The following is a 12,395-nucleotide window of genomic DNA, read 5'->3' on the forward strand; positions in this document are numbered from 1 at the left end:
CGATAGTATACCGTCCATACCGCGCACTCCTATTGCTACGTTTACATGAGACATTTCATTATGAATTAACCCCATTTAATTCTGAATAAAGCTTAATTCCGCTTTGAAAACGTCATGTTAACACTTCTTAATTTGGAATTAAATGAAAGATCAAAGGAAACTCAATGGAATTCTGAATTAAATGTCTAATGTAAAGGTATTCATGTCCTCCTCCTCAGTCCTCACCTCCTTCCACCTCAAAGTCGTCAGGCAGCAGCTTGTCCTGCCGGTTGCCAAGGGTGAAGGCAACGAGAGAGAGCAGCAGCGCGTCCAGGATGCCGATGATGCAGAGGATGAAGGCCCAGCGCACCGTGCAGTTGCCCAGCGTGTACTTGTCCGTACGCTCCCCGCACATGCGCTTCACCTCTGGCGCGTCCCAGCCGTCCGGGTAGATTAGGCAGCCCACGGTTAAAAGGGCCGCTGGGAGAGACAGAAAAAGGGGTTGGAGTGGCGGCAAGGTATACAGTAGACAAAGAAGAGAGAGAGGAGAGGAGAGGAGAGGAGAGAAGAGGGTCACAAAAACAGGGCGTGGTGAAAATGTGATGGTTCATGCCTCACTGTCTACAGTCACCTAGAGCCAGTTGCATATTATCCTTTATTATATGGTTGTGACGTCATCTGTCGAATGCTCCATTCATTTCAACGAGGCTCCCCAACGTTCGGACGTCTGTTATTTTTCGATAACGGACGGGTTGGTCTATAACAGACCGCTGTCAATGGCAACAAGACTTTTCACTGCTAAAGCGACTTTTCAACAAGACTCTAATCAGCTGCTGTGATAGACAGCACCCGTTGTCCTGGCTACCGCTGTCAATGGCAACAAGACGTTCACTGCTAAAGCCACTGGCTTGTATACAAGTCAGTGGCTAAAGCGAATGTTTCATATCACTCCGCAGGGGGTCCGGTCTTTTGTCACTCTAATCAGCTGCTGTGATAGACAACACCTGTTGTCCTGGCTAGCCTACCTAGCTGTTGCCTAGCGGTGTTCCACAACGGCACTGTTTTGTTTTGCGCAGCAACAATCTTAACATTAAATAGGTCTAAAGAAATGTCCCCGCATGTGTGAATCATTTAAGTAGCCTATATCCATATAATAAGCGGGTTAACTTTCGGCGAGTCGGTCGCTTTGTGGAATAGCAGCACTTCAGAGAGAACAAGACCCCTCCGCTCCGCGTCGGGGTCTAAAGATTCTCTCTGTCGTGCTGCTATTCCACGGTAGCGACCTTCTCGCCGAACGTTAACCCTTACTTATTATATGGTTGTGACGTCATCTGTCGAATGCTCCATTCATTTCAACGGGGCTCCCCAACGTTCGGACGTCTCTTATTTTTCGATAACGGACGGGTTGGTCTATAACAGACCGCTGTCAATGGCAACAAGACTTTTCACTGCTAAAGCGACTTTTCAACAAGACTCTAATCAGCTGCTGTGATAGACAGCACCCGTTGTCCTGGCTACCGCTGTCAATGGCAACAAGACGTTCACTGCTAAAGCCACTGGCTTGTATACAAGTCAGTGGCTAAAGCGAATGTTTCATATCACTCCGCAGGGGGTCCGGTCTTTTGTCACTCTAATCAGCTGCTGTGATAGACAACACCTGTTGTCCTGGCTAGCCTACCTAGCTGTTGCCTAGCGGTGTTCCACAACGGCACTGTTTTGTTTTGCGCAGCAATAATCTTAACATTAAATAGGTCTAAAGAAATGTCCCCGCATGTGTGAATCATTTAAGTAGCCTATATCCATATAATAAGCGGGTTAACTTTCGGCGAGTCGGTCGCTTTGTGGAATAGCAGCACCTCCGCTCCGCGTCGGGGTCTAAAGATTCTCTCTGTCGTGCTGCTATTCCACGGTAGCGACCTTCTCGCCGAACGTTAACCCTTACTTAATAAACACTACCAGCATTGAGGAACCGGAACAAGCTCAGTGCCATTTGTGGCAACCACCATCACCATCATGCCACCAGTGTGACCATGAACAATTCTGTTGCATCATATCCACCATTTTGTCCTTTATCTTCCCTCTTTTGACTTTCCTTCCTTCCTTCCTTCCTTCCTTCCTTCCTTCCTCTCTCTCTCTCTCTCTCTCTCTCTCTCTCTCTCTCTCTCTCTCTCTCTCTCTCTCTCTCTCTCTCCACAGCAAGAACTTGCATCTCATTTCTGCAGGAAGAGCCACTGACAGCTTTGGCAGGGGCCAAGGACAAAGTCTTCCAAAGGGCCCCTCATCCAATAAATGTAGACCCAAATGTGGGCCCCCTCCCTCCTGGGTCCGGGACAACTGACCCCTTTGTTCCCCCGTGTCGGCGGTCCTGCCTGCAGATGAAAACATGACAGATGTAGTAGGAACAAGTACAAATGTAGAGTTTATGGGTGCATTTCAACATGCAGACTCCCGTCCTCCCTTGCTCACTTGCTTACTTCTGACCTTGTGATGATGTCATTGACAGAAAATAAATTCAATATCTTGCAAAAGCACAATTCTAATGTAATTTTCTCATTTGCAATCGGGATAGTAGGCCTAAATGAAAAACAGTGCCACAAGCACAAGTGGAGGACGGGAGTGTGCATATTGGAATGCACTGTATGTCACTCACCTGCAGCCAGCTGCATCCAGGCACATATCTTATAAACACTTCCAGCGTTGAGAAACCAGAAGAGGCTCAGCCCAATGATGGTGCCCACGATCAACAACATCCCCGAACCGACCATGAACAAAGCGGTCCTGAAGGCACCCGATGGGATCGACGCGAAGTCCAGAACGCTACCTTTGCACACCAGCTCCGAGGTGAGAGCGTTGCCGATGCAGTAGTGGAAGAGGCCGAAATATCCAGCCTGAGGGGTGTTGACGCTGTCCCCTAGAGAAGAGAGAACTAAAAAGGTTGGCATCTGCGCCTTAACGTAGAAAACGTGTATTGCTTGGTGCGACTGCTCACCAAAAGTAGCAATACTAAAAATGTCACAAAAAAAGATGGGGCGCACACGCAAGTCAAACCTGTAAATTGTACCCGAAAAGTAACGTACAGTATATCAGGAGCTCCAGTTTTATTCACTGATATCTATTGTTACCTTTCAGCTACAATATACAGCAGGGATGGGCAACTGGAGGCCCGGGGGCCACGTGTGGCCTGCCTCCTCACTCAGTGTGGCCCATAGATAAAACTTTTTTTTTTTTTAAATTGGTGGTGAATCAATTATTTGTAATTATACTGTCAGATCCATGACCATGGTCATGTGGACCTCCATTTTATTAGAGGTGATGGAAAAAAGGTTGCCGTCTGCGCCTTAACTTATTGTATTGCTTGGTACGACTGCTCACCAAAAGTAGCGAAAATATATATATATATGTTTTTAAAAGATGAGGCACACACAAGGCTCAAGTCAAACCTGTATATTGTACCCAAAAAGTGACGTATATTAGGAGCTCCAGTTTTATTCTTTTATTACTTCTTTTGCTACATTTCGGCTACAATATACACAGGTTTTACATGAGCCTTGTGTGCGCCTCACCTTTTCTTTTTTGTGACATTTTTGGTCATTTCAGCTGTCACCTATCCAGAAGGGCTGGATGAAGACCACCACCAGGATGATGGCGAAGCAGATGGTGAAGACGGACCACATGACGCCGATGGCTCGGGCGTTCCTCACGTAGTTGGTGTGGTAGATCTTGGCGGCCTCCTGCGCTGGCAACATCTTGGGTCAGGTGGATCTTCTGGGTGAGGTTATCAAAGTGGCTGTCTAAAGATTGTGATGAAAAAAGGTAGACTTGAGATCATGAAAAATATCTTCTGCGTCCTTTGGAAGACGTCACTGTATAAAAAATGGGGATTAAAAAAGTAGACTTCAGATGGTGTGATAGATCTTGGCAGCCTCCTGCGTTGGCAAACACCTTGGGTCAGGTGACTTCAGGATGAAGTTATCAACGTCGCTGTGTCAAGATGATAGTGATAAATAAGGGTAGACAAGATCATGATAAAGGTCTCCTGCGTCTTTTGGAAGAGGTAACTGAATAAAAATGGAGAATAAAAAAGTAGACTTCAGATTTTGAAAAAGGTCTTCTGCATCTTGTGGAAGAGGTTACTGCATAAAAAAAGATGATGAAAAGGTGGACTAGATCATCAAAAAAGTTCAGCCACAAATAATCCTCTTCAAGTGCGCAGGCTTTTCTTGCCTCCCTAGATTCTCTTTCTCGTGGACGGGAGAGAGAAAATATGAATTCACTGAAAGCAATATCAAATTCAGCTAATTCTGTGTCAAAGATTCAACTAGATGTGGATGTGGGTATCCAGCAAAAAAAATACCACCATAGAAAAAAATAGACAATGAGTAGATATTGTAAAGTGCACGCTCTTCAAAGAAGCGAAATGACTTCGACTGCCAGCTCCACGCCACTGGCACATTGGCTTAGCAAGGTTAGTGCTTTTGTTACAAGGTGTTGGTAACAACCATCTTGCCAACAGGAGGTGTAAAGGGATGCATAATGGATGATGGTAATATAATCATGGGAGTTAGGTGACGAAAGCAGGCTGTCCTGCCAGGAAGCCCTGCCCACCTGTGTGTGTGTGTGTGTGTGTGTGTGTGTGTGTGTGTGTGTGTGTGTGTGTGTGTGTGTGTGTGTGTGTGTGTGTGTGTGTGTGGTGTGTGTGTGTGTGTGTGTGTGTGTGTGTGTGTGTGTGTGTGTGTGTGTGTGTGTGTGTGTGTGTGTGTGTGTGTGTGTGTGCCTGAGTCACCCGGTGACATATGCTCAGTCATTGGATCCACTGTAAGTGCCTTTATGATCGAGCCAATGTTTTTTAATGGGGCACTGGGCCAGTCACTGGCTGACTGTTCACTAGATGGACCCACAGCCAGAGTGTCACAGGTCTGCTTCTAGACAGCAACAACAGGTGAGCAGTTGGAGGGGAGTCAATGACCTTTAAGTGCTGCCTCCGCTCCATATCTCCATATCCATCTCCTCTCACCAGTCCCCCAGGGGGAGTCTGCCTGGCTCCCCTCCTGCTCACATGTGGGAGGGGTTAAACCAGTGGTTCAAAACCGGGGGTCGGGACTCCTAAGGGGGTCGTGGATGTACTTGAGGGGTCGTGGACAGAGAGGACTGTTTGCATAAAACCTCAAATTATATGCTTGTATAAACTTTCCATACACTGTAATACAGTAGTACCCCCCCAATGGGTAATCGATGTCTTCACTATTTACCTTCCCTTTGACGTACATGAAAGTTTAGCATTTTGCATTTGGGGGGTCACGGAAATATTCTTAGTTCCAAATGAGGGTCCCCACTGAAAAAGTTTGGGAACCGCTGGGTTAAACTAAGGCAGATACTGAATTTCATTGAGTGTGATAGCAATGACATGGGATAATCACTCACTTTAGTTGTATGACTGCCAGACTGGTTGCTGAAGTTGCTGAGGGCAAGTCTGTTTAGTTATTACCTTTGCCAATGAGGTTATGTTTTCAGTCGCGTTGGTTTGTCTGTCTGTTTGTCTGTCAGCAGGATAACTAAAAAAGTTCTGTCAGAACCATTTCAGTCAAGAAACACAAGAGAAGAATATAAATGCAATTTCTTTTATTGAAATTATGAATTACATTTGGCGGTATAGCTCTGTTCGGAGGAACCCCCCTATTTCCATGAACAGCATGGAAAAGCATTTAGTCAGGGGGCAGCAGCAGTTTAGGGAATTCTCACCCCAGCAGGACAGGGCGAGAGATAACCCCCCCATGAACAGAGCCAAGCGACGTGACAAGAGAACATGTCACATCATACACGACAAGGTGGAGCAGGGGAGGTGGTGGGTAGCAAAAACTGAGCAGCATACAGTTGAGAGGAAGTGGATAGAATTTAAAAGGCGTGCCGAAGCCGTGTGGCCAATCGCTAGGGAAGAAAGATTATCAGCTGAGAGAATGCACCTGGATCAATTAGGAATTAATTAGATGAAGGGGAGGGCAGCAAGCTTCTTGACTACCATGGCCTGGCCAGAACTGACGTTAGTACTTTAATTTCTGTCAGAACCATTTCAGTCAAGAAACACAAGAGAAGAATATAAATGCAATTTCTTTTATTGAAATTATGAATTACATTTGGCGGTATAGCTCTGTTCGGAGGAACCCCCCTATTTCCATGAACAGCATGGAAAAGCATTTAGTCAGGGGGCAGCAGCAGTTTAGGGAATTCTCACCCCAGCAGGACAGGGCGAGAGATAACCCCCCAAACAGACTATACCTGGTAATCCTCTCTCGAATACGATGAGAGGATGTCATAGCTATAAAGATAAGCCCCCCAAACCAAATATCTAAAACTAAATTTGGAACTAAATTTGGTAAAGGCAGGGGGGTGGGGGGGCATAGCAGCAGCAGGAGCAGCAGATGGTAGCACGACGCATAGATGTAGACACTTATTGGTTACCACCAGGGGCAGCAGGGGACATGGCTTCTGGGCATTAAGAATGGCGCGCACGTCCGGCCGTAGGTAGCGTGCATAGGCAGCAGAATTCCATACCTGGTAATCCTCTCAAAGTCAGTTAAAATGAGAGGATTGGTTGAGCAGTCGAATTTAGATATCCCCCCCAAAAAAACATCATGCACTAGTCCAGAGTAAATCATGCATGTGATCAGAGGAGCAGTCGTATTGACTATGCCAGTAGTAAGTATAATCAAGAAGGCTGGGCCAGTCATTGGCTAAATGTGGCATAAATCGTCAAGTTAACTGAAATAGGCAGATTTCTATTAACCAGACTAGACCAGCAGAAGTTTTGTTTAGCAGCAGTTATATTAGGATCACAGCAGCAGCAATAGGACGTAGCCAGGCAGCAGCAAAAACACAAACTTGCCCAGCAGTAGCGAAAGAGAAAACTAGATAGGTTGGTAGATAGTTAAATAGGCCAGTAGAAATCAGGTGAAATGAACGACCCCAGCCAAAATGATAAAATGTAACTAGATGACCAATAAGTTGGCCGCAGTTAACAATTTGGGGTTGGCAGCATCCTCGGTTAGTGGCAGTTAAGTGCCCCATCACCAGCTGTAAAATAGACTTTAGGTAGGATTAAAGACAAGGCCAGCTGTTGGACAGTCAGATGCACATAGAGAAATAGAGCGTCAACAGTGGTTAAATAGACTTGGCTGGGAGTCATTAGGATAAAGTACACAGACTGGAGGCACTAAGGCTAGGATGGCTTAATAAATAAATGGGCAAGGTGGGCATCAGCAGAAATGGGTTGGGCGGGCAGGCAGCAGCCAAATGGGCTAGGTAGCAGGCAGCAGCAAAATGGGCAGGTGGACAGGCAGCAGCAAAAAAGAACTAGGCAGATGGGAGGCAGCAAATAGACGTGTCAACGATGGTTAATAGACTTGTCCGAGAATTGTTAGGATAAAGTAAACTAGACCGTGGCACTAGATGGGCTAGGATGGCAAACAAATAAATAAATAAAACAGTGAATGGGCTAGGTGGACGGGCAGCGGCAAAATGGGCTAGGTGGACGGGCAGGCAGCAAAATGGACTAGGTGGACAGGCAACAGCAAAATGGACTAGGCGAGATTATTGGATAAGCTCAGCAAGCAATTGGCTCTCGTTACCGGACAGGTGGGAGGGATGCCAGCCAGCGCCATGTTTGCGTAGCCAAATGCTCTCGTTTGTTCCTATGGAAGGCTTTTTGAGTGCTCCGTCTCTTACGTGGGCTGTCTCTGGTAGCGGGCAGCATCAAATAGACTAGGCGTACAGGCATCATAAAAATTGACTAGGCGGACGGGCAGCAGCAAATGGGCTGATTCTTTAGGATCAGTGCCACTCTATTCCAGAGCCCAGAACGGCAGCTGATTGACAAGGACTACGAAATATGCAGTTGGCAGCACAAGGTGACAGCGAAATCACTACATCATCTAGACGCGTCAACATAGAGAACACTGCAAACATGGCCTGAACACCCACACAGGATCAGTGCTACTCTAGGATACGGAAAAAAACAGCAGGTTGACAAGGACCACGTGACAGCACACAATAAGCTGGGCCTCTATGATGACAACCAATAGCTAGAATGATGGACAGATACAGTTGTAGGTAAAGCCTATCCGAGAGCAGCAGGGAGACCAGAGATGGCGACAGTCAGCAGAAGCTACATTGAAACAATATGAGCAGGCAGCCGCTGGCTAGACACTAAACCGACCAATGAAGCAGCCGTTAGACTAAACCAAGTGAGCCCACTGCAGTTACGGTAGCTGCACAATACAATCCAGCAGATCTGACAGCATATAGATAATATGACTGGAGGCAGGCGCAGGACCCAATGCAGTTAAACTATATGTGAGCCAGCTGTAGTTAGACAGAGTATGAGCCAATAGCAATTGCAGCACATGGACTACTCAGGGCAATCAATGCTACCATGAACAACAGAGTCAACATTCTCACAGGGCGAACATTAGCCAGACAGCACGATTACCATCCTATGAAGCAACACAGGCGACCATTAACAAAACATGAGCAACACCAGAGTACACTTGCCGAGCAAGCAGAGCCAATTCAGACTATGAGCTAACAGTGCCACCACGACTACACAGGGAAACAATGCCAACAGACCACAGAAGCTAACAGCATTAGCAAAGGCCTATGTATACTATGCAGTTGGCAGCAAAAGCAGACGAAATCAGCAAAATTGTCCAGACACGGCAACATTCTACACTACACTACAGCAACATGATCTACACTAAAGGCCAACATGACCACTGATGCAGCCTCCCCCAGCAGAGGCCACAACATGGCTCCATGAGCATGACGAGACCTAAACGTGCTAAATAAGACCCAACATGCACACCACTACCCAACATAATAGCCTACAGTTGATATTGTACGATGCAGATAGTTTAACCAAAGTGACCGGAATGAGGGGAAGAGCTAATAATGCCATACAGGCAGCACAAGCACTACTGCACAACCAAACCGAGCTAGCAGAAAGATACACAGCCATGCAAGGTCACGGTTAGGCATATAACCAGGCTTTAACAGATGAGCAATATAGCCATGCTAGCACAGCCTACATCAGCCAGTAACATAAAGACAATGCATCCCTTGCTAGTAGTAATGGCGGACTCCAGACAAAATACTTACACTACATTGGCCAAACAGCAGGACTGACTACATACCAGCACAACAGGGCACCAGCACTGAGAGAAACAGCGACCACACTACAGCCAGGCCACAGCCAGAGTACCTACACAGCCCAGCCAGGACTATGACTATACACACTGCAAGCACCTAGACTAGCAGCCAGGAAGCAATGGTTCACCAGAACATTATCCTAGTCTAGGATACAGAGCTAGCAAAACTTGGCCAAACAGGCCAGTAGGCCTACTATAAAGCAGCAGAGACAACATCCCGAACATTGCAGACAACTCAAAACTATGGTAATTGCAACTCCCCAAAAACTAACAGATGAATAGCCAGGAAGCAGTAGATAGCCTACAAAGAGCACATCAATCTAGGCTATAGGCCTAGAGCTAGCACACTGCAAATGGTCACAGGGGGTGCAAGGGGAATGCGTTGAACACCAGGAATGCCAAAAACAAGACGGATAAGCAGCAGTCACCAGCATATAGGCTAAACAGCTAGAGTCACGGAATAAAAAGAATGCAAAAATAAATAAATAACCACAGGTCCCGAAGCACGGTTTCCAGCAACAATCAATTCAAGCCACGCCCGATTAGAAACACCTGTGGTTTTGTTACAAAGTGACAGGTGACCGGCGAGGACGGTGGAACAAACATACTGTAATTTAAAAATCGCATCGCATGACGTCTCCCTTACCTAACTATTGTGACAAAGGAAGCATAGGCTATTGTTTCAGAGCACGAAGCACAAATGCACAGGGTCGCCAGATTTCTATAGGCTACACTATACCGCCATGCGACTCAAAGCGCAAAATAGACTACAGTACTCCATGCGACAACTTTCACGTGAATGTTAAATGAAAATGGATTTATCATCCCACGGCAAAGGTCAATTAAGCACCTATATCAAACACCAGCAGACGGTAAATGCAACAAGTTAACCATCAAATATCCACCTCCGCAAGAATTGTGAATTCATATTGTAAGCAACTGAAACATGCGTGGTGAGAAAGCAGCAAGCCAAAATCCGGTTTACCATCAGGGTGGACAATGACAAGAACCAAAGCGATTCAAAAACGGCGTGCGAGGCATTTAAAGTGATCAGATGGGAAGCCCGAGACAATGTAAATTACAGGCATAGCCTAAGCCACTTATAGGGCCTATTAACTTCTGCAACACATTGAAAGCGTTGACATGCAGCCAAAGCACAGAACATGGCATTGGCCAAACATCACCACCAGTTGCAGCTGTAAACAGATCGAATGTATTTATCACTGGCGAGGGGGGGAAACAAAGAAAGTGCAAGTTCACCAAACGCGCAGGTGCGGAATGTGATGAAGCAGTTTGTAATATTACAATCAGCGAAAGCTCAGAGCATGGGAAATTGTAGGCCTACAGCCAGCAAAATACATAAACTGGGGTAGGCATCACAAAAATCTAGCCTATTTTAACGCCCTAAAGGACGGCACCGCACGGAGAAAACAATCAACTGTCCAAATTGAGGTGCGTAACTTTTGAAATCATAGGTGTAGGCTTACTCCCTGTCGGAACGGAGGCAGAACTAACGAGGCAACTCAAAGAAAAATGTGCAGCCTACCAGACATGAAACGATATCGACAAAGAGAACGCTAAACAACGTGTTCAGAAGGCATAAGAAAACAAGCAACCAGCAACACCAACTCCAGCAAAAACTGAGCAGCATACAGTTGAGAGGAAGTGGATAGAATTTAAAAGGCGTGCCGAAGCCGTGTGGCCAATCGCTAGGGAAGAAAGATTATCAGCTGAGAGAATGCACCTGGATCAATTAGGAATTAATTAGATGAAGGGGAGGGCAGCAAGCTTCTTGACTACCATGGCCTGGCCAGAACTGACGTTAGTACTTTAATTTATGAACGGAGTTGGATGAAACTTTTTGGAGTTGTTGGCAATGAGAAAAGGAACAATCGATTAAATTTTGGTGGTGCTCCGATTCACGATCCAGAACCAGGATTTTTCAAAGGATTCCTCACCATTGCTAGCATAGAAATCTAGACGCCCCTAGTGACCACAAATTGAATTGCGGGACAGGGCAAGTTTTGACATTTCAGTTTCTAACTCCACCAAATAAAAAGAAGGCACAAAGACTTAAAATAATATGAATAGGGTGTAACATAGTCAAGTGTACTATCGAACAGCGTCCTTGGCGGAGGTCTGTACTCTCTGAGTGCATTTCTAGTTCACAATGAATTTCTTGTATTAGAATGAAAGGAAATGAAGTGAAAAGAGGAAGCCAAAAGAGTCTGAAGAGACTAGATAAAAGAGGCCACTGCGTATACTGTATGTCTGAAGAGGGAAGGCGCTTTTTGTGCCCACATAATGGTTCCCATGGGTCATGGAATTTCTGGAATATCATGGAATTTCAGAAAAGTTTTTCCAGTCATGGAATTTCACCATTTTGGATGTACAGTCATAGAATATCATGCATCAGCATGTACAGTCATGGAATTTTCTTAACAGATGTGTAAAAGCTAAAAAAATTGTTTGATGTATAACATTGTTTCTTACTGGTTATACCAGAGAGAGTAGAGAGAGAGAGGTTCCATTGGCCCATTGTTTCCGGGTTCTATTATTGCAAGGGGGGGGGGGGAAATCCCCCTTTAGGCAGACCTAGGCAGACCTAAGGACTGTTCTATTCAATGCTAGGAGTATTATGACACGCCCCTTTAGGCAGACCGGAACCTGGTCATGTTAGGTGCCCATAGCAACCTATTACATTGGCATATCTCTATAGGCTATACTTAAAGAATATCTGGTTATACTGCAACACTTCGCCAGAGACGGTTTGGGCTTTGTAATGTGCAACATTCTAGAATGCAATGAGCCCACTGATGGCTCGGCGTCGGCTCATTTCTTTTGACGGAAGTGGTCATGGTTTTTTTTAAGTCCGGAAAGTCATGGAAAATCATGGAATTTTATATCTGAGTTAGAGTGGGAACCCTTATACCGTCTTACTCAATGCTCAGAAGGTAGACTCTCTGACTACCCTCTTTCCAGCTCAAATGGGTGATGGGTTAAAGATACCACACTTAATTGTGTGTGTGTGTGTGTGTGTGTGTGTGTGTGTGTGTGTGTGTGTGTGTGTGTGTGTGTGTGAGAGAGAGTGTGTGTATGTACTGGTGTGATCAACAATGACAAATAGGAATCACTAATATTACAGTAAAGCATTCGTACCGTATGTCTTCCAGACTGCCACTGCTTGGGACACATTCTTGAATTGTTATTAAAGAATTA

The 12,395-nt window shown here is 45.7% G+C and overlaps 1 protein-coding gene across 1 annotated transcript; it reads right to left on the reverse strand.

The window, feature by feature from the left end:
- Positions 1–214: 214 nt before the first annotated feature.
- LOC134442986 (LHFPL tetraspan subfamily member 5 protein-like) lies at positions 215–3,725 on the reverse strand. Its single transcript, XM_063192928.1, has 3 exons — positions 3,584–3,725; positions 2,630–2,890; positions 215–459 (listed from the first exon to the last, which is right to left on the reverse strand). The coding sequence occupies exons 1-3, from the start codon at positions 3,723–3,725 to the stop codon at positions 215–217; spliced, it is 648 nt and encodes a 215-aa protein (XP_063048998.1).
- Positions 3,726–12,395: the final 8,670 nt, after the last annotated feature.

Source organism: Engraulis encrasicolus, unplaced genomic scaffold (genome assembly GCF_034702125.1).
Source record: "Engraulis encrasicolus isolate BLACKSEA-1 unplaced genomic scaffold, IST_EnEncr_1.0 scaffold_275_np1212, whole genome shotgun sequence".
Taxonomy (NCBI): domain Eukaryota; kingdom Metazoa; phylum Chordata; class Actinopteri; order Clupeiformes; family Engraulidae; genus Engraulis; species Engraulis encrasicolus.

Coding starts and splice junctions, on each gene's coding strand:
- LOC134442986 (XM_063192928.1), bottom strand. CDS start 3,725: ATGTTGCCAGCGCAGGAGGCCGCCAAGATCTACCACACCAACTACGTG. Junction 2,891..3,583: donor CATCCAGCCCTTCTGGATAG/GTGACAGCTGAA, acceptor TCTCTTCTCTAG/GGGACAGCGTCAACACCCCT. Junction 460..2,629: donor CTGGATGCAGCTGGCTGCAG/GTGAGTGACATA, acceptor TGTCTCTCCCAG/CGGCCCTTTTAACCGTGGGC.